At 34.6% G+C, this 19,093-nt stretch overlaps 2 protein-coding genes across 2 annotated transcripts; both read right to left on the bottom strand.

Annotated features, from left to right (window-relative positions):
• Positions 1–13,042: 13,042 nt before the first annotated feature.
• On the bottom strand, positions 13,043–14,899 carry LOC123892385. Its single transcript, XM_045942170.1, has 3 exons — positions 14,039–14,899; positions 13,484–13,633; positions 13,043–13,264 (listed from the first exon to the last, which is right to left on the bottom strand). The coding sequence occupies exons 1-3, from the start codon at positions 14,897–14,899 to the stop codon at positions 13,043–13,045; spliced, it is 1,233 nt and encodes a 410-aa protein (XP_045798126.1).
• A 1,990-nt stretch (positions 14,900–16,889) lies between these two features.
• Positions 16,890–18,746, bottom strand: LOC123892384. Its single transcript, XM_045942169.1, has 3 exons — positions 17,886–18,746; positions 17,331–17,480; positions 16,890–17,111 (listed from the first exon to the last, which is right to left on the bottom strand). Exons 1-3 carry the CDS (start codon positions 18,744–18,746, stop codon positions 16,890–16,892), a joined length of 1,233 nt encoding a protein of 410 aa, XP_045798125.1.
• Positions 18,747–19,093: the final 347 nt, after the last annotated feature.

Genomic DNA, 19,093 nt, shown 5'->3' with positions numbered 1-19,093 from the left:
CCACCGTGTTAATATGTTTTTGAGATTCTTTAAAAATAACAATGTTGAATAAAAATGCATAAACAATTAATGTTTTTTTAGACTTATTTAAAATTGAACATGAATGATCTATATAATATAAGCTCTCAATTCAAAGGTGGATTTTATAAAATTTCTATTTGTTAACATAACTCAAATGTTACACCGATATAATTTGATCTCACTCTTATATCTCTATCTCTATTATTAATGCTTTTGAAGTCAAAAAATGAAAAAAAAAAAAAAAAATAGTCTTAGTGTATGTTTTAAGTTTAATGAATGCCAAAGTGTCTTAAGTTGCATCCTAATTGAACTAGTGTGTTACACAACCATGTTATTAGAAAGTAAAAGCCGTACTCATGGAGTAAACTTGCAATTATTGACATTTTCTTTTTATAAATAACTTGTTTATTTCAATATTATAATCATTTGATGACATATAAAATATAGAATTTCTACACCAGATTAGATCTATATGTATTTTATGGTAATCGGTCCGCCAAATAGATATTGTTGGGTTTTTGTATGATTGGCTACATTTTGCAAAAACATATTTCAAGCCAAGTGTTGAGACAAGTGTGCTGACCCCAAGTGTTGTGACAAATGTTGTGACACTTTGGAACAACACCTGACTCTGTTCTACGCGCGCCAGCTGGATGTTATTATTTTCTACTGAATCTTTTGAAGATCTGTTTGAAGAATTATGTCAAGGTTTCTTACAGAGGAAGGCGCACGTGTTTAATGTGTTTCATGAGGCAGCTAAACCCTAGTTTTATTTTCCAAAAGAATTATATTTTTGGAAAATATATTTTTGCGGTTTCAAAAATATAACTATTGTTTTCAAAAATATATCACTGCTGCCGCAATTCTAGAAGCCCTAATTTTGTCTTGAAGCCCAAGTCGTTCTACTACTATAAATACGAAGGCAAGCATATGGTTTCAAGCATCTAAAATCGTGTATTACAAAGCGTGTGTTTTTAGGGATTTTAGAGTGTTAATTGTGAGCCTTTCTTGTATCTCATTGATGCAAGCTTAGGACCTGAGTGTTATTGAGTTGTAAGTGTGAACTTCTCCTAAGCTTTGAAGTACGGAGATTGTTCTATTGTGTTGTGTGGTTTACTCGCAAGCTTTTAAGCAAGAGTGAATCCTAGTTTTTAGGAGTGTGTCTCCAATCGTTGTAATCGTCTGAATTGAATAGCAGCGCTGTCTGTGTTGCTAAGGTAGGAATTGGGACGGGGTCTCATATCTAGGAGTTCCTAGGTAGAAGGATCATTGGGTAGTGATTAAGTGAGAAGTTGTAAACGGGTGAGTTTAGCTTCGAAGTAATACTGCTGATAGTGGACTTCATTCCTGGATTGGTATCCCCCAGAGTAGGCTTTAGGCTGAACTGGGTTAACAACTCTCGTGTGTTATCTACTTTACTGTTTGTATTGTTTTATGTTATTTACTCTGTTTATAGACAAGTGTTGGCGCACTAGTAACAACATCTGTCTACAACAGACAAGTGTTGCTACACCTTGAGCAACACCTGTCCACTGTGTGCCAGGAATTTCAATTGGCATCAGAGCAGGCACCCTGTTCTGAATTTTAGGGTGAGCTCCAGGGAAATCGTTTCTGGCAAGGATGGACAAAGAAGGAGGTTTTGTTACCAGACCACCTCTCTTGGTTGGCGCTTCAAACTATGACTATTGGAAGTCCCGCATGATGGCCTTCCTAAAACAAATTGATAGCAAGACATGGAAGGCAATTCTGAGAGGATGGACTCCACCTGTGAAGATGGACAAAGATGGTAAACCAACTCTTGAGTTGAAATCTGCTGAAGAATGGTCCAAAGAAGAAGATGAGCTTGCTCTTGCAAACTCAAAAGCATTATATGCGCTATATAATGGTGTTGACAAGCACATATTCAGACTCATCAAAAAGTGTGTCTGTGCTAAGGAAGCTTGGACAATTCTTGAGACTGTTCATGAAGGTACCTCTAAAGTGAAGATGTCTAAACTTCAACTCCTAACAACTAAGTTTGAGAATCTAAGAATGAATGATGATGAAACTATTCAGGATTTTCACATGACCATACTTGATTTTGACAATCAATTTGATGCCTTGGGTGAAAAGATACCTGAAGAAAAGCTGGTAAGAAAAATGCTTAGGTCTCTACCTAAGAAGTTTGACATGAAAGTCACAGCTATTGAAGAAGCAAAGGATATCACAGATATGAAGCTAGATGAACTAGTTGGTTCACTACAAACCTATGAGGTAGCCACAAATGAAAAGATGGATAAGAAAAACAAAAGTATTGCCTTTGTTTCAAATGCTGAGGAAGAAGATCAACTGAGTGACACGGAATCTGAACAAAGCATCTCTGATGCAATGGTTCTTCTGGGAAAACAATTTAATAAGGTACTAAAGAGAATGGACAAACGCTCTAAGACAGGTGCAGCTGACATTGGTCGCAACACTTACAGGAATTTCAGAAAACCTGTAACAGATGAGAAATCAGCTCCAAATAAAGGTGTTCAATGCCATGAATGTGAGGGGTTTGGTCACATCAGAAGTGAATGTGGGACCTTTCTGAAGAAACAAAAGAAGGGGTTAACTGTAACTTGGTCAGATGAAGATTCTGAAGGAGAAGCAGATACTGCAAAAGCTATACATGTATTGACAAGTGTTTGCACATCTGACACTGAATCATGTGAAGAAGAACTAACCTTTGATGAGCTTGCTGAATCATATAAAAAGCTGTGTCTGAAGAGTGCAGAAGTCTGCAGAGTCTCTGAAGAGCAAAAAGAGACAATCACTAAGTTGCAAACTGAGAAAGTTGCTAATATGTCAAGAATCTCTGAATTTAGTACTAAATGGGAAGATAGTTTAAAGATCATTGAGGAACAGAAGGCAACTATCATCAACTTAGAAGCTGACAAGATCAAACACTTGACTGAAATAGCCCATCTAAATGAAGAGGTAACTGAATTAAACTCTCATCTTGAGAATTTAAAGAAGCATGTTCTTAGGCTATTCAAAGGAAGTGATCTAGATGAAATCCTGGAAACTCTGCCTGTTCCTAGCAAATCCAAAACTGGTATTGGGTATGAATACAAAAATGTTAATAGGATTATGGATTACAACAAAGAGGGGAAATATATGCCTGAGATAAATAAACAACCACCTCCAAAAATGCATGACAGGATGTCGCCACACCTGTCTCCTAGACAGCAGAGACAAGTGTTGCCACATGTGGCACCACATCAGCAAAGATGGCAAAGACCTAGGTTTATACCTAGACCAAGAAGCAGGTACCATTCATGGAGATGTCATCACTGTGGAAGAAAGGGGCACATAAGGCCTTACTGCTACAAATTGTATGGTTATCCAAGTGAAGCTCCTCAAGAGTCTGATCCATCCATTACTAAAACAAGGATGGAATGGAAGCAAAAAGATGATGTAATCAATACCAAGGAGTATACAGCTGAAAGCAGTGGGAAAGGTTTGATTGCCCATACGTCTCTCAGAGCCTCATCAAAAGAAGATTGGTACTTTGATAGTGGTTGTTCTAGACACATGACTGGTGTTGAAAAATATTTAAAGGAAGTAAAATCCTATGCCACAAGTTTTGTGACATTTGGAGATGGAGCAAAGGGGGAAATCAAAGGTATTGGAAGACTGATTGATCATGGTCTACCAAAACTTGAAAATGTTCTCCTTGTAAAAGGACTAACTGCCAATCTAATCAGTATAAGCCAACTATGTGATCAAGGCATGAAAGTCAACTTTACAAAAAATGAATGTCTGGTCAGCAACAATGAAGGAGACATCCTTATGAGGGGTATTAGATCAAAAGACAACTGCTACTTGTGGATCCCTCTTGAAGAAGGTAATGTATCTACATGTTTCTTAACTAAAAATGAAGAGGTTAAGCTGTGGCATCAAAAATTAGGACACCTTAACCTGAAGAGCATGAAGAGAGTCATATCAGAAGAAGCTGTCAGAGGACTACCAATCTTACAGATACAGGAAGGCAATATCTGTGGTGAATGTCAGATTGGGAAGCAAACCAAAGTGTCGCACCAAAAGTTGCAACACTTGTCCACCTCTAGAGTTCTTGAGTTACTACATATGGATCTGATGGGGCCCATACAAGTTGAGAGTCTTGGAGGTAAGAAATATGTTCTTGTTATTGTTGATGACTTCTCTAGGTACACTTGGGTGAATTTCATTAGGGAAAAATCTGAGACTTTTGAAGAATTCAAAAATCTTTGTGTACAACTTCAAAAAGAGAAAGACTGTGGTATTGTAAGAATCAGAAGTGACCATGGTAAGGAATTTGAAAACTCTAAATTTGCTGATTTTTGTGCTGCTGAAGGAATAATTCATGAATTCTCTTCACCAATTACACCTCAACAAAATGGTGTGGTTGAAAGAAAGAATAGAACCTTACAGGAATCTGCTAGAGTAATGTTGCATGCCAAAAATGTTCCTTACAAATTCTGGGCTGAAGCCATGAATACAGCATGTTACATTCACAATAGAGTAACATTAAGGAAAGGTACTGCTACAACATTGTATGAACTATGGAAGAATAGGAAGCCTACTGTGAAGTACTTCCATGTGTTTGGGTCAAAATGTTATATTTTGGCAGATAGAGAACCTAGGAGAAAATTGGATCCCAAAAGTGATGAGGGGATATTTTTAGGTTACTCAACCAACAGCAGAGCGTACAGGGTTTTTAACTCCAGAACAAGAACTATGATGGAATCAATTAATGTTGTTGTTGATGACAGTGATACAACAAGTGCAGATCCAGCTGAAGAGACAGATGTCATAACACCTGTCCCAACACCTAATGATGATCAAACTGAACCTGAACCTGATCAACATTCTGAGTCTACTACAGAGGTTCCTAGACCAAACAAGGGACCATCTACTAGAACACAGAAGAATCATCCTCTGGAACTTGTCATTGGAAATCCAAATCAAGGAATTGCAACAAGAAGAACAAAAGAAGCAATTTCCAATTCATGTTTCATATCAAAGATTGAACCAAAGAATGTTAAAGAAGCTTTGACTGATGAATACTGGATCAATGCTATGCAGGAGGAACTAACTCAGTTCAAAAGAAGTGAGGTATGGGATCTAGTACCTAGACCAGATGGTATAAATGTTATTGGTACAAAGTGGGTGTACAAGAACAAAACTGATGAAAATGGTGATATTACTAGAAATAAAGCCAGACTTGTAACACAAGGATACACCCAGATAGAAGGAGTAGATTTTGATGAGACTTTTGCTCCAGTTGCTCGCTTGGAGTCCATAAGATTACTCTTGGCTGTGGCATGCATTTTGAAATTCAAGCTATATCAAATGGATGTAAAAAGTGCATTCCTAAATGGCTATCTAAATGAAGAGGTATATGTTGAGCAACCAAAAGGGTTTGTAGATCCAAGCTTTCCTAACCATGTTTACAAACTAAAGAAAGCACTTTATGGATTGAAACAAGCCCCTAGAGCATGGTATGAAAGATTGACTGAATTTCTTGTCAGCCATGGATACAAGAAGGGTGGTAATGATAAAACCCTGTTTGTAAGAGAAGAAAAAGGGAAGCTAATGATAGCTCAGATATATGTGGATGATATTTTATTTGGTGGAATGTCGCGACAAATGGTGGAACATTTTGTGCATCAAATGCAATCTGAATTTGAAATGAGTCTTGTAGGTGAGCTAACTTATTTTTTAGGTCTTCAGGTCAAACAAATGGAAGACACCATATTTATCTCTCAAGAAAAATATGCAAGAAACATTGTGAAGAAATTTGGTATGGAAGGTGGTAGTCACAAAAGGACACCTGCACCTACACACTTGAAGCTCACCAAAGATGAGAAAGGGGTTGATGTGGATCAAAGTCTCTATAGAAGTATGATTGGGAGCTTACTATATCTCACAGCTAGCAGGCCTGATATCATGTTTGCAGTTGGTGTTTGTGCTAGATACCAATCTGAGCCTAAGATGAGTCATCTGACTCAAGTAAAGAGGATCTTCAAATATGTTAATGGAACATGTGGCTATGGAATTCTATACACTCATGGTAATGATTCTACCTTAATTGGATATTGTGATGCAGATTGGGCCGGAAGTGCTGATGATAGAAAGAGCACCTCTGGTGCTTGTTTCTTCTTGGGAAACAATCTAGTATCTTGGTTTAGTAAGAAGCAAAATAGTGTGTCTCTATCAACAGCTGAGGCAGAATATATAGCAGCCGGGAGTAGTTGCTCTCAATTGTTATGGATGAGACAAATGTTGAAAGAGTATAGTGTGGAGCAAGATGTCATGACACTTTACTGTGACAATCTTAGTGCTATAAACATTTCTAAAAATCCTATTCAACATAGTAGGACTAAGCACATTGATATACGTCATCATTTTATAAGGGAGCTTGTAGAAGAAAAAATAGTTACACTTGAGCACATTGCATCTGAAGAACAGTTAGCAGACATTTTCACTAAGGCGTTAGATGCAAGTCAATTTGAAAATTTAAGAGGCAAACTTGGAATTTGCCTTTTTGAAGACAAATAGCAGTTACAGCAGGCAATGCGTGTAACTACCTCTCATCACTTTAAGTTACACGCAAATCAAGGAAGTTTTCATTCAACTTCCCACAACCTCCATCAACCACAATCATTACTCCTCAATCATTCTCTCTCTCACGCTCAAAAACTATCCATCTTCCGCTTCAACATTTCTCCAATCTTGTCTTTTCTCAGAAAACTTCAATTCCAAATCATGTCGAACTCTGTCAAATCTTCACCAACAAAGTCAGATGCTACTCCATCACTACAAAAGGTGGTAATCGATGCTGTTCCTCTCACCACCATACCTTCCATAAGTCCAACTATGAGGAGAAAATCAGTTGCGAAGAAGGAAAAATTATCACGACCGAGCATAAATACTTCATCTCCCTCCTCTTCAATTAAGAAAACGAAGAAGAAGAGCAAGAAATCGCAAACTGAATCGAGAAGGTCTTTTACAATGTCTGAACTGCATGTTGATCCACTTCCATCGAGTGGTGTTGCTACTCCTGTCGTACAAGCTGCAGAGGTTAATGTTGACACATCTGGTAAGAACTCACTTAATCAAAACTCTGATGCTCCAAATTCTGTTGAAAACCTAGGTTTAGAGAAACCTACTGTGTCTGAGAATTTGGGGAAAAGTGTTCCTAACTCCCCTGTTGCTGATGATGAAAATATTGGTGCTTCTACTGAGACCAATAATCCTGTTGCTAATGAGTCCATTAAGAAAACTGCTCCTGAGACTCATGTTGCGCCGAATGTTGCAACACATGGCGCTGCGCCAAATGTGGTGCCAGATGTTACCACATCTTTGGCACAAGAGAACCTTGTGGACTATTCTGAGTCTGATGAGAGTCCCCCACCTAAGGATACTGATAAAGAAGCTGTTTCTGATAAAGTTGTGAATGAAACTCCTGAGGTGATAGTTGTTAATGAAAATGAAACTACTGTTAGTGATAAGGCTGTCCCTACAAACTCTGAGGCTAGTGTGGCTAGGAGGACTAGAAGTAGGGTTAATAAAGGTGTAGAGACTGCTAGTACACCTGTCCAAACACCCAAACCCTCTAAGGCTGGAAAGGGTACTGGTAAAAAGCCTGTGTATGGACCTCCAAAACCTGTCAGTAAAGTGGTCCCTAGGTCAGAGACCAAGAAAAGAAAAGCTCCTCCAACAAGTGATTCTGATTTTGAACCTGAGACAGATGTTGCTGCATCTGGCAGCACATCTAGGAAGAGTGTAGGAAGAAAGAAGGTTCCCCAATCTGTTCCATCTGCTCCATTAGATAATGTTTCATTTCATCTGGAAAATGGGTCTGCAAGGTGGAAGTTTGTGTATCATAGAAGGTTAGCTCTGGAAAGAAATTTGAAAGCTGATATTCTTGAATGTCCTAGTGTTGTAGAAGCTCTTGAGTATGCAGGTCTGATGAAAACTGTGGTTGGTTTGGACAAGTGCTTTGACAGGCTTGTTAAGGAATTTTTGATTAATGTTGCTGAAAACTGTAATGATCCAAGAAGTCCTGAATATAGGCAAGTATTTGTTCGTGGAAAGTGTGTTCAATTCTCCCCTATTGTGATAAACCAATATCTCCAAAGAAGTTCTGATGAAGTGGCTCCTTTGAAAGCCACAGATAATGAAATCTGCAAGGTCCTCACTGGTGGAAAATTTAAAGTGTGGCCAAGCAAGGCAAAGTTGTCTGCAACTTCCCTCTCACCATTTTATGTTGTTCTAAATAGAATTGCTGCACATAATTGGGTGCCTACAACCCACTCAGGTGATGTGGCAAGAGGATTGGGTAGGTTTATCTATGCTGTGGGTACCAAGGCCAAGTTTGATTATGGATCTTATTTCTTTCAAGAAACCTTAAGCCATGCCCTGACTTATGCTGTTGAGAAGCCAGTTGCTCTTCCCACTCTGCTATGCAATATAATACTCGAGCAACACCCAGATATTTTGAGAAGTTCTGATGTTCCTTGCAAAAGGAAAGGGGTGTTGGTGATTGAGCAGAGGCTGCTGGATGGGACAAATGCTGCAGCAGGTGTTGGCACATCTGTCCAGGGTGGTGTACTTTCAAGGAAGCAGATGATTGCAGACTTGACTGAGACCAGCAGAGCTCTTGAGGCCAGGAAGCTGAAAATAGACCGTGTGATTGAGGCACTCAAGGCTGAGGAAGCTGCTGAGATGGCTGAGGGTGAGCCAAATGGACAAGAAGGAGAAGAGGCTAGTGAGTCTGAGGATGGTTCTGAGGATTTGATGGAGGACTCTGATGAAAGTTCTTCAATCTGATTTCTGATATTTCTTATGATTTTTTTTCTGATGTACTTTTGGTGTTTCTTTTGTTGTTCCTTTATGGGCAAGGGCCTGAATTTCTAGCACCTGTGTGTGCTCTATGGTCTGTAATAACTGATATTCTCTATGCTCTGGTACACTACTATTTCCTATGCATGATGTTTGTCTAAATTGTGGCTAAAAAGGGGGAGTAGTGTGTGTGTGTGACAAGTGTGAAGACAGATGTTCTCACATCTGGTGACTGTTGTTGTGCTAATGTTTGTATGCTCGTATTGAGGGGGAGTGTGAGTAATATGCATGTACTGAGGGGGAGTAGTGAATATTCTTTCTCTATCTGGTGTGTGTATTGCATGAATTCAGGGGGAGTGTGAGTGATATTATCTCTTGATCGCCTGAAAATGTTTGATGACAAATGTTGTGCCAAGTGTTATGGCACCTGACTATTGAGTCCACTATCTATTATGACTGAGAATTTATTTTTCTCAGATGTTTATGGGAATTTATTTTTCCCTGTTGTTCTTATGATGAATGGATGCGCGTTAAACTATTAGGAGTTTATTTCTCCTACTTCTTAGCATCTACTATTGGGAGTTTATTTCTCTCTTGTGTTGTTCCATGAGGCTAGATGTTTTGTTCCGCTGTTGCATTGCCTCTGATACTACTTAGTTCTTCTGGAAGTAGTTTTTATTGTGTGTTACTTTCTTTCCTAGTTGTGTGATCATGTTGACTCGAAGGAAAGGTAATACTGTATCTCTATATACACTGGTCTAATATTGTTTTAGCCAAAATTTGCCAAAGGGGGAGATTGTTGGGTTTTTGTATGATTGGCTACATTTTGCAAAAACATATTTCAAGCCAAGTGTTGAGACAAGTGTGCTGACCCCAAGTGTTGTGACAAATGTTGTGACACTTTGGAACAACACCTGACTCTGTTCTACGCGCGCCAGCTGGATGTTATTATTTTCTACTGAATCTTTTGAAGATCTGTTTGAAGAATTATGTCAAGGTTTCTTACAGAGGAAGGCGCACGTGTTTAATGTGTTTCATGAGGCAGCTAAACCCTAGTTTTATTTTCCAAAAGAATTATATTTTTGGAAAATATATTTTTGCGGTTTCAAAAATATAACTATTGTTTTCAAAAATATATCACTGCTGCCGCAATTCTAGAAGCCCTAATTTTGTCTTGAAGCCCAAGTCGTTCTACTACTATAAATACGAAGGCAAGCATATGGTTTCAAGCATCTAAAATCGTGTATTACAAAGCGTGTGTTTTTAGGGATTTTAGAGTGTTAATTGTGAGCCTTTCTTGTATCTCATTGATGCAAGCTTAGGACCTGAGTGTTATTGAGTTGTAAGTGTGAACTTCTCCTAAGCTTTGAAGTACGGAGATTGTTCTATTTTGTTGTGTGGTTTACTCGCAAGCTTTTAAGCAAGAGTGAATCCTAGTTTTTAGGAGTGTGTCTCCAATCGTTGTAATCGTCTGAATTGAATAGCAGCGCTGTCTGTGTTGCTAAGGTAGGAATTGGGACGGGGTCTCATATCTAGGAGTTCCTAGGTAGAAGGATCATTGGGTAGTGATTAAGTGAGAAGTTGTAAACGGGTGAGTTTAGCTTCGAAGTAATACTGCTGATAGTGGACTTCATTCCTGGATTGGTATCCCCCAGAGTAGGCTTTAGGCTGAACTGGGTTAACAACTCTCGTGTGTTATCTACTTTACTGTTTGTATTGTTTTATGTTATTTACTCTGTTTATAGACAAGTGTTGGCGCACTAGTAACAACATCTGTCTACAACAGACAAGTGTTGCTACACCTTGAGCAACACCTGTCCACTGTGTGCCAGGAATTTCAGATATACATATGTCCCATAGCTCCAGTGCGAAAGCCACTTTTATATCTTGTTTCTACAGTCACAATTTCACCATCTTTAATCTTGATTGAACCTAACTCTGGATAACTTCCCGACATCTCGACAACATAGCCTTTCTCATTTCCCGGTTCCTTTCCTTTTCCATATGTTGGTTTTGAGGTATACAAAGTCCTTCCATCCTTAAATAATCAAAATATTATCACAATTTAGAAGTGATCAAGAATGATATAAAGTAAATGAATTCTTACTATAATATAGAGAGAATAAAAAAGATTATTGGTTAAGGAACATGACAAGCACACATAGTTTAATGAAACATACATATCATCGAAATCATAAATATTATATTTTGAGATAAAAATATGATAGAATTATTTATATATAATTAATGAACTTACTTGTCCATATAAAGTTGCGTTAATTGCACCAACATGCATATGAGCTGTGCCGTATATGAGATAACCACCTTTTTCCATTGGGATGTTTGCTTTCTCAATATGAGGAGGGTAGTTCTTTCTTCCATTATTTGGAGGAACCGTAAACTCTACCTGTAACCATCGAGTTCAACAAAAATGTACTTGTAAATTATGTTTTAGAATTAATTATAGAAAGTTTTAAAATTTAAAAAAAAATTGAAAAAGAAATCAATTTTAATTTAATTGTCGTTAGTGATCATTTTAAAACTCTGATTCCGAAGGAATTTAAACTTCATCCCATGAGATCACTGGGTAAAACTATTACCACTGCTCTGACAATTCACGGATAGTGTTTTGAGCACTTCTTTATGAGATGTTTGATGTATGAATGCATTTTTGCTTTTCATTTTTATCTTTAAAATTACATTGGACATTACATTATAAAAGTTATCTATAATTAAAAGTAAGAAATAAATTAAACAAAATTTGTGAAGAAAAAATCTCACAAACAAAATAATTAAATAATCTCTTGCTTACCTGACAATCATGAATAAATTGGGAACCATTTCTTCTAACTCGATCAGTTGAATCAAGTACATAAAAAGAAAGGAAAACACAAATTTCATTACACAGAGTTATTGGGAGACTCTTGGTTCTAAAATGATTGTTTTATTAGTTACAGAAGATTCTAAAACGTTTAGAATAAGATTTTACAACCTATGGTGCAGTCTTTTATCCAATATATATGTCATCATATAAATCTAATAAAAAAGATACTATGGAAAAGTATACATTATCCCATGCTTTATTTTTTTTACACCTACAAAACATAAGAGAAATTTATGTGTTTCCCATAAAATTCATTTTAAATATTAGTTTTATATTGCATAAAAATCTTTTCCATGATGGAGAATAAGATTCTACAACCTATGTTGTAGTCTATTACCCAACGTATATCTCGGTGGAAGTTGAAAAATATGATCTCATTATCACTTCTTATGTGTGAAAACCAAACTCACGCAAGTGTATATTTATTTCGTAATTTCTAAACTATATTTCTACTCATACATTAATCAATTGTGAAGAGTGCACCATTGGAGGTGCTCTAGTTGAGATTAATTTGATTTCATGTCACTACTATAATTAGAATTTTTGGTTTTTAAGGTAAGTCACTAGCTTTGATCTAGTAGATGATAGAGGACGTAGGTTCTTTTGTTCCATTGTTTGACGAAATATAAAACTATTATTATATGATCAATGATTTGGTTGATTTTAGATATGAGATAGGGATGCTTTCACTTGGTCCAACAATACACACATTCCAAAACAACTGAATAAGATACAGGGAGTTTCCTCATGAGAGTGATGATTAATTTGAAGATATATCCTCAAAAGAATCCACCGTGTTAATATGTTTTTGAGATTCTTTAAAAATAACGATGTTGAATAAAAATGCATAAACAATTAATGTTTTTTTAGACTTATTTAAAATTGAACATGAATGATCTATATAATATAAGCTCTCAATTCAAAGGTGGATTTTATAAAATTTCTATTTGTTAACATAACTCAAATGTTACACCGATATAATTTGATCTCACTCTTATATCTCTATCTCTATTATTAATGCTTTTGAAGTCAAAAAATGAAAAAAAAAAAAAAATAGTCTTAGTGTATGTTTTAAGTTTAATGAATGCCAAAGTGTCTTAAGTTGCATCCTAATTGAACTAGTGTGTTACACAACCATGTTATTAGAAAGTAAAAGCCGTACTCATGGAGTAAACTTGCAATTATTGACATTTTCTTTTTATAAATAACTTGTTTATTTCAATATTATAATCATTTGATGACATATAAAACATAGAATTTCTACACCAGATTAGATCTATATGTATTTTATGGTAATCGGTCCGCCAAATAGATATACATATGTCCCATAGCTCCAGTGCGAAAGCCACTTTTATATCTTGTTTCTACAGTCACAATTTCACCATCTTTAATCTTGATTGAACCTAACTCTGGATAACTTCCCGACATCTCGACAACATAGCCTTTCTCATTTCCTGGTTCCTTTCCTTTTCCATATGTTGGTTTTGAGGTATACAAAGTCCTTCCATCCTTAAATAATCAAAATATTATCACAATTTAGAAGTGATCAAGAATGATATAAAGTAAATGAATTCTTACCATAATATAGAGAGAATAAAAAAGATTATTGGTTAAGGAACATGACAAGCACACATAGTTTAATGAAACATACATATCATCGAAATCATAAATATTATATTTTGAGATAAAAATATGATAGAATTATTTATATATAATTAATGAACTTACTTGTCCATATAAAGTTGCGTTAATTGCACCAACATGCATATGAGCTGTGCCGTATATGAGATAACCACCTTTTTCCATTGGGATGTTTGCTTTCTCAATATGAGGAGGGTAGTTCTTTCTTCCATTATTTGGAGGAACCGTAAACTCTACCTGTAACCATCGAGTTCAACAAAATTGTACTTGTAAATTATGTTTTAGAATTAATTATAGAAAGTTTTAAAATTTAAAAAAAAATTGAAAAAGAAATCAATTTTAATTTAATTGACGTTAGTGATCATTTTAAAACTCTGATTCCGAAGGAATTTAAACTTCATCCCATGAGATCACCGGGTAAAACTATTACCACTGCTCTGACAATTCACGGATAGTGTTTTGAGCACTTCTTTATGAGATGTTTGATGTATGAATGCATTTTTGCTTTTCATTTTTATCTTTAAAATTACATTGGACATTACATTATAAAAGTTATCTATAATTAAAAGTAAGAAATAAATTAAACAAAATTTGTGAAGAAAAAATCTCACAAACAAAATAATTAAATAATCTCTTGCTTACCTGACAATCATGAATAAATTGGGAACCATTTCTTCTAACTCGATCAGTTGAATCAAGTACATAAAATCTTACAGGAATTTGTTGTTGGTTCCAATCAACCCATGTTATTTTGTATCTCAATGCAAGCTTTCTGGTAGGTGCTTCGAAACCCTTTTTCAATTTGCACTGTAAATTATCTTGGCAACAAAAGAGTCCTCCTTTATAATTGGAACCCAATGGTTTGCCATCGATGCCAGATGTGACGTTATAAAAATTCTTTGGCAAATTAAAATGGTTACACCTACATTCAGTACAACGTTTTCTATCTTTTGTTCCACGTGTATCAATAACCATGATATTTAGGAGCCACTTTTCTTGGTATCCCGATGGAATAGTTGAAGGGTTGCCATGCTCTACAGCATAAGGATCTGGAATCTTTGATTTTGTTCCTCGTGCTTCACCTCCCAAACCCCAATAATGTGGCAGAATATAAGTATTACATGTTCCATCATTTCTAATATAAATGTTACCTTCCAAAGGATCCTTAGGGGTTATTTTTGACATATTCCAATCTATTGCATGGTATTTTATAGCAAAAAAATGATGTAGATATGCTTCATATAATGGTACAGAATTTCCTTTTTCATCAACTAGTTCAGCATCAAAACTCTTTATTCCAACATGACCCTTTGGAAATTCAATATCATAGAAACTTTTATATGCGACTTTTCCGGGACCCACTTCAAACATTTCAGAAATAAAAGTAGCCGATTTTATATTTTTATTTTCAAATTTATCCCCTGAATCAATTGCACATGTTGTGGCTGATAAAAGCACTAGTATTGATGAAAAAACTATTGCCCCTTTACTTATAAACCCCATGGCGGAGATCTTTTTCTTTGTTCTGGTGATGAAGTTTTGTTTTTGTGCAAATCAAGGTTGATTTTGCTTCTTTTTATAATATAAAAGGCTCAACAATATGTGAATCTGACATGACTTGGTGCCAATGAATCAAAATTGGTTATTGAATGCCTATATTTCTATTGGGTGGTTAAGGGTGTATTCGGTTTATAATACGTGGCTTGAACAACTATTTAACTATTTATAGATATTAATTAATATTGTAATATCGATGTTGTTGTTCAATAAAAATTATATACAAAATATAAATATTTAATACTATCATTCCTTTCAATAATTTGTGTGTGTATATTTAAATAAGTGATATTTTATTTAAAATTTTGTAAGTATTTTATATTCACAAAATGTATATCATAATTTAAATTTCTGAAAAAGACAACTCTAGAGATTTTGTCTAATGGTAAATAGGTATGTTTTGAAACTACAGTTTTTTTGCTCGAGCCCCATTAGTTCTTTTAAAGCCCTATGATCTACCCTATAATGTATCGGAGCACCAGTTCCTCACCCTAAATTTTTTATACAAATTATTTTATCAAAAAATAATATGTAAAAACAACATTAATTAATATATTATATTATTTTATTTATATAGCTATTAATTCATTTTAAGAAAAGAAAACGAAAACGCCAGGCGAACTTAAACTAACGTAATAAAAATGGCAAAAAAGAAAGGAAAACACAAATTTCATTACACAGAGTTATTGGGAGACTCTTGGTTCTAAAATGATTGTTTTATTAGTTACAGAAGATTCTAAAACGTTTAGAATAAGATTTTACAACCTATGGTGCAGTCTTTTATCCAATATATATGTCATCATATAAATCTAATAATACTATGGAAAAGTATACATTATCCCATGCTTTATTTTTTTTACACCTACAAAACATAAGAGAAATTTATGTGTTTCCCATAAAATTCATTTTAAATATTAGTTTTATATTGCATAAAAATCTTTTCCATGATGGAGAATAAGATTCTACAACCTATGTTGTAGTCTATTACCCAACGTATATCTCGGTGGAAGTTGAAAAATATGATCTCATTATCACTTCTTATGTGTGAAAGCCAAACTCACGCAAGTGTATATTTATTTCGTAATTTCTAAACTATATTTCTACTCATACATTAATCAATTGTGAAGAGTGCACCATTGGAGGTGCTCTAGTTGAGAATAATTTGATTTCATGTCACTACTATAATTAGAATTTTTGGTTTTTAAGGTAAGTCACTAGCTTTGATCTAGTAGATGATAGAGGACGTAGGTTCTTTTGTTCCATTGTTTGACGAAATATAAAACTTTTATTATATGATCAATGATTTGGTTGATTTTAGATATGAGATAGGGATGCTTTCACTTGGTCCAACAATACACACATTCCAAAACAACTGAATAAGATACAGGGAGTTTCCTCATGAGAGTGATGATTAATTTGAAGATATATCCTCAAAAGAATCCACCGTGTTAATATGTTTTTGAGATTCTTTAAAAATAACGATGTTGAATAAAAATGCATAAACAATTAATGTTTTTTTAGACTTATTTAAAATTGAACATGAATGATCTATATAATATAAGCTCTCAATTCAAAGGTGGATTTTATAAAATTTCTATTTGTTAACATAACTCAAATGTTACACCGATATAATTTGATCTCACTCTTATATCTCTATCTCTATTATTAATGCTTTTGAAGTCAAAAAATGAAGAAAAAAAAAATAGTCTTAGTGTATGTTTTAAGTTTAATGAATGCCAAAGTGTCTTAAGTTGCATCCTAATTGAACTAGTGTGTTACACAACCATGTTATTAGAAAGTAAAAGCCGTACTCATGGAGTAAACTTGCAATTATTGACATTTTCTTTTTATAAATAACTTGTTTATTTCAATATTATAATCATTTGATGACATATAAAACATAGAATTTCTACACCAGATTAGATCTATATGTATTTTATGGTAATCGGTCCGCCAAATAGATATACATATGTCCCATAGCTCCAGTGCGAAAGCCACTTTTATATCTTGTTTCTACAGTCACAATTTCACCATCTTTAATCTTGATTGAACCTAACTCTGGATAACTTCCCGACATCTCGACAACATAGCCTTTCTCATTTCCTGGTTCCTTTCCTTTTCCATATGTTGGTTTTGAGGTATACAAAGTCCTTCCATCCTTAAATAATCAAAATATTATCACAATTTAGAAGTGATCAAGAATGATATAAAGTAAATGAATTCTTACCATAATATAGAGAGAATAAAAAAGATTATTGGTTAAGGAACATGACAAGCACACATAGTTTAATGAAACATACATATCATCGAAATCATAAATATTATATTTTGAGATAAAAATATGATAGAATTATTTATATATAATTAATGAACTTACTTGTCCATATAAAGTTGCGTTAATTGCACCAACATGCATATGAGCTGTGCCGTATATGAGATAACCACCTTTTTCCATTGGGATGTTTGCTTTCTCAATATGAGGAGGGTAGTTCTTTCTTCCATTATTTGGAGGAACCGTAAACTCTACCTGTAACCATCGAGTTCAACAAAAGTGTACTTGTAAATTATGTTTTAGAATTAATTATAGAAAGTTTTAAAATTTAAAAAAAAATTGAAAAAGAAATCAATTTTAATTTAATTGACGTTAGTGATCATTTTAAAACTCTGATTCCGAAGGAATTTAAACTTCATCCCATGAGATCACCGGGTAAAACTATTACCACTGCTCTGACAATTCACGGATAGTGTTTTGAGCACTTCTTTATGAGATGTTTGATGTATGAATGCATTTTTGCTTTTCATTTTTATCTTTAAAATTACATTGGACATTACATTATAAAAGTTATCTATAATTAAAAGTAAGAAATAAATTAAACAAAATTTGTGAAGAAAAAATCTCACAAACAAAATAATTAAATAATCTCTTGCTTACCTGACAATCATGAATAAATTGGGAACCATTTCTTCTAACTCGATCAGTTGAATCAAGTACATAAAATCTTACAGGAATTTGTTGTTGGTTCCAATCAACCCATGTTATTTTGTATCTCAATGCAAGCTTTCTGGTAGGTGCTTCGAAACCCTTTTTCAATTTGCACTGTAAATTATCTTGGCAACAAAAGAGTCCTCCTTTATAATTGGAACCCAATGGTTTGCCATCGATGCCAGATGTGACGTTATAAAAATTCTTTGGCAAATTAAAATGGTTACACCTACATTCAGTACAACGTTTTCTATCTTTTGTTCCACGTGTATCAATAACCATGATATTTAGGAGCCACTTTTCTTGGTATCCCGATGGAATAGTTGAAGGGTTGCCATGCTCTACAGCATAAGGATCTGGAATCTTTGATTTTGTTCCTCGTGCTTCACCTCCCAAACCCCAATAATGTGGCAGAATATAAGTATTACATGTTCCATCATTTCTAATATAAATGTTACCTTCCAAAGGATCCTTAGGGGTTATTTTTGACATATTCCAATCTATTGCATGGTATTTTATAGCAAAAAAATGATGTAGATATGCTTCATATAATGGTACAGAATTTCCTTTTTCATCAACTAGTTCAGCATCAAAACTCTTTATTCCAACATGACCCTTTGGAAATTCAATATCATAGAAACTTTTATATGCGACTTTTCCGGGACCCACTTCAAACATTTCAGAAATAAAAGTAGCCGATTTTATATTTTTATTTTCAAATTTATCCCCTGAATCAATTGCACATGTTGTGGCTGATAAAAGCACTAGTATTGATGAAAAAACTATTGCCCCTTTACTTATAAACCCCATGGCGGAGATCTTTTTCTTTGTTCTGGTGATGAAGTTTTGTTTTTGTGCAAATCAAGGTTGATTTTGCTTCTTTTTATAATATAAAAGGCTCAACAATATGTGAATCTGACATGACTTGGTGCCAATGAATCAAAATTGGTTATTGAATGCCTATATTTCTATTGGGTGGTTAAGGGTGTATTCGGTTTATAATACGTGGCTTGAACAACTATTTAACTATTTATAGATATTAATTAATATTGTAATATCGATGTTGTTGTTCAATAAAAATTATATACAAAATATAAATATTTAATACTATCATTCCTTTCAATAATTTGTGTGTGTATATTTAAATAAGTGATATT

This window comes from Trifolium pratense, linkage group LG6 (assembly GCF_020283565.1).
Source record: "Trifolium pratense cultivar HEN17-A07 linkage group LG6, ARS_RC_1.1, whole genome shotgun sequence".
NCBI classification, from domain to species: domain Eukaryota; kingdom Viridiplantae; phylum Streptophyta; class Magnoliopsida; order Fabales; family Fabaceae; genus Trifolium; species Trifolium pratense.
The sequence above is the reverse complement of the archived record's forward strand: the minus strand, read 5'-3'. Positions and strand labels throughout refer to the sequence as shown.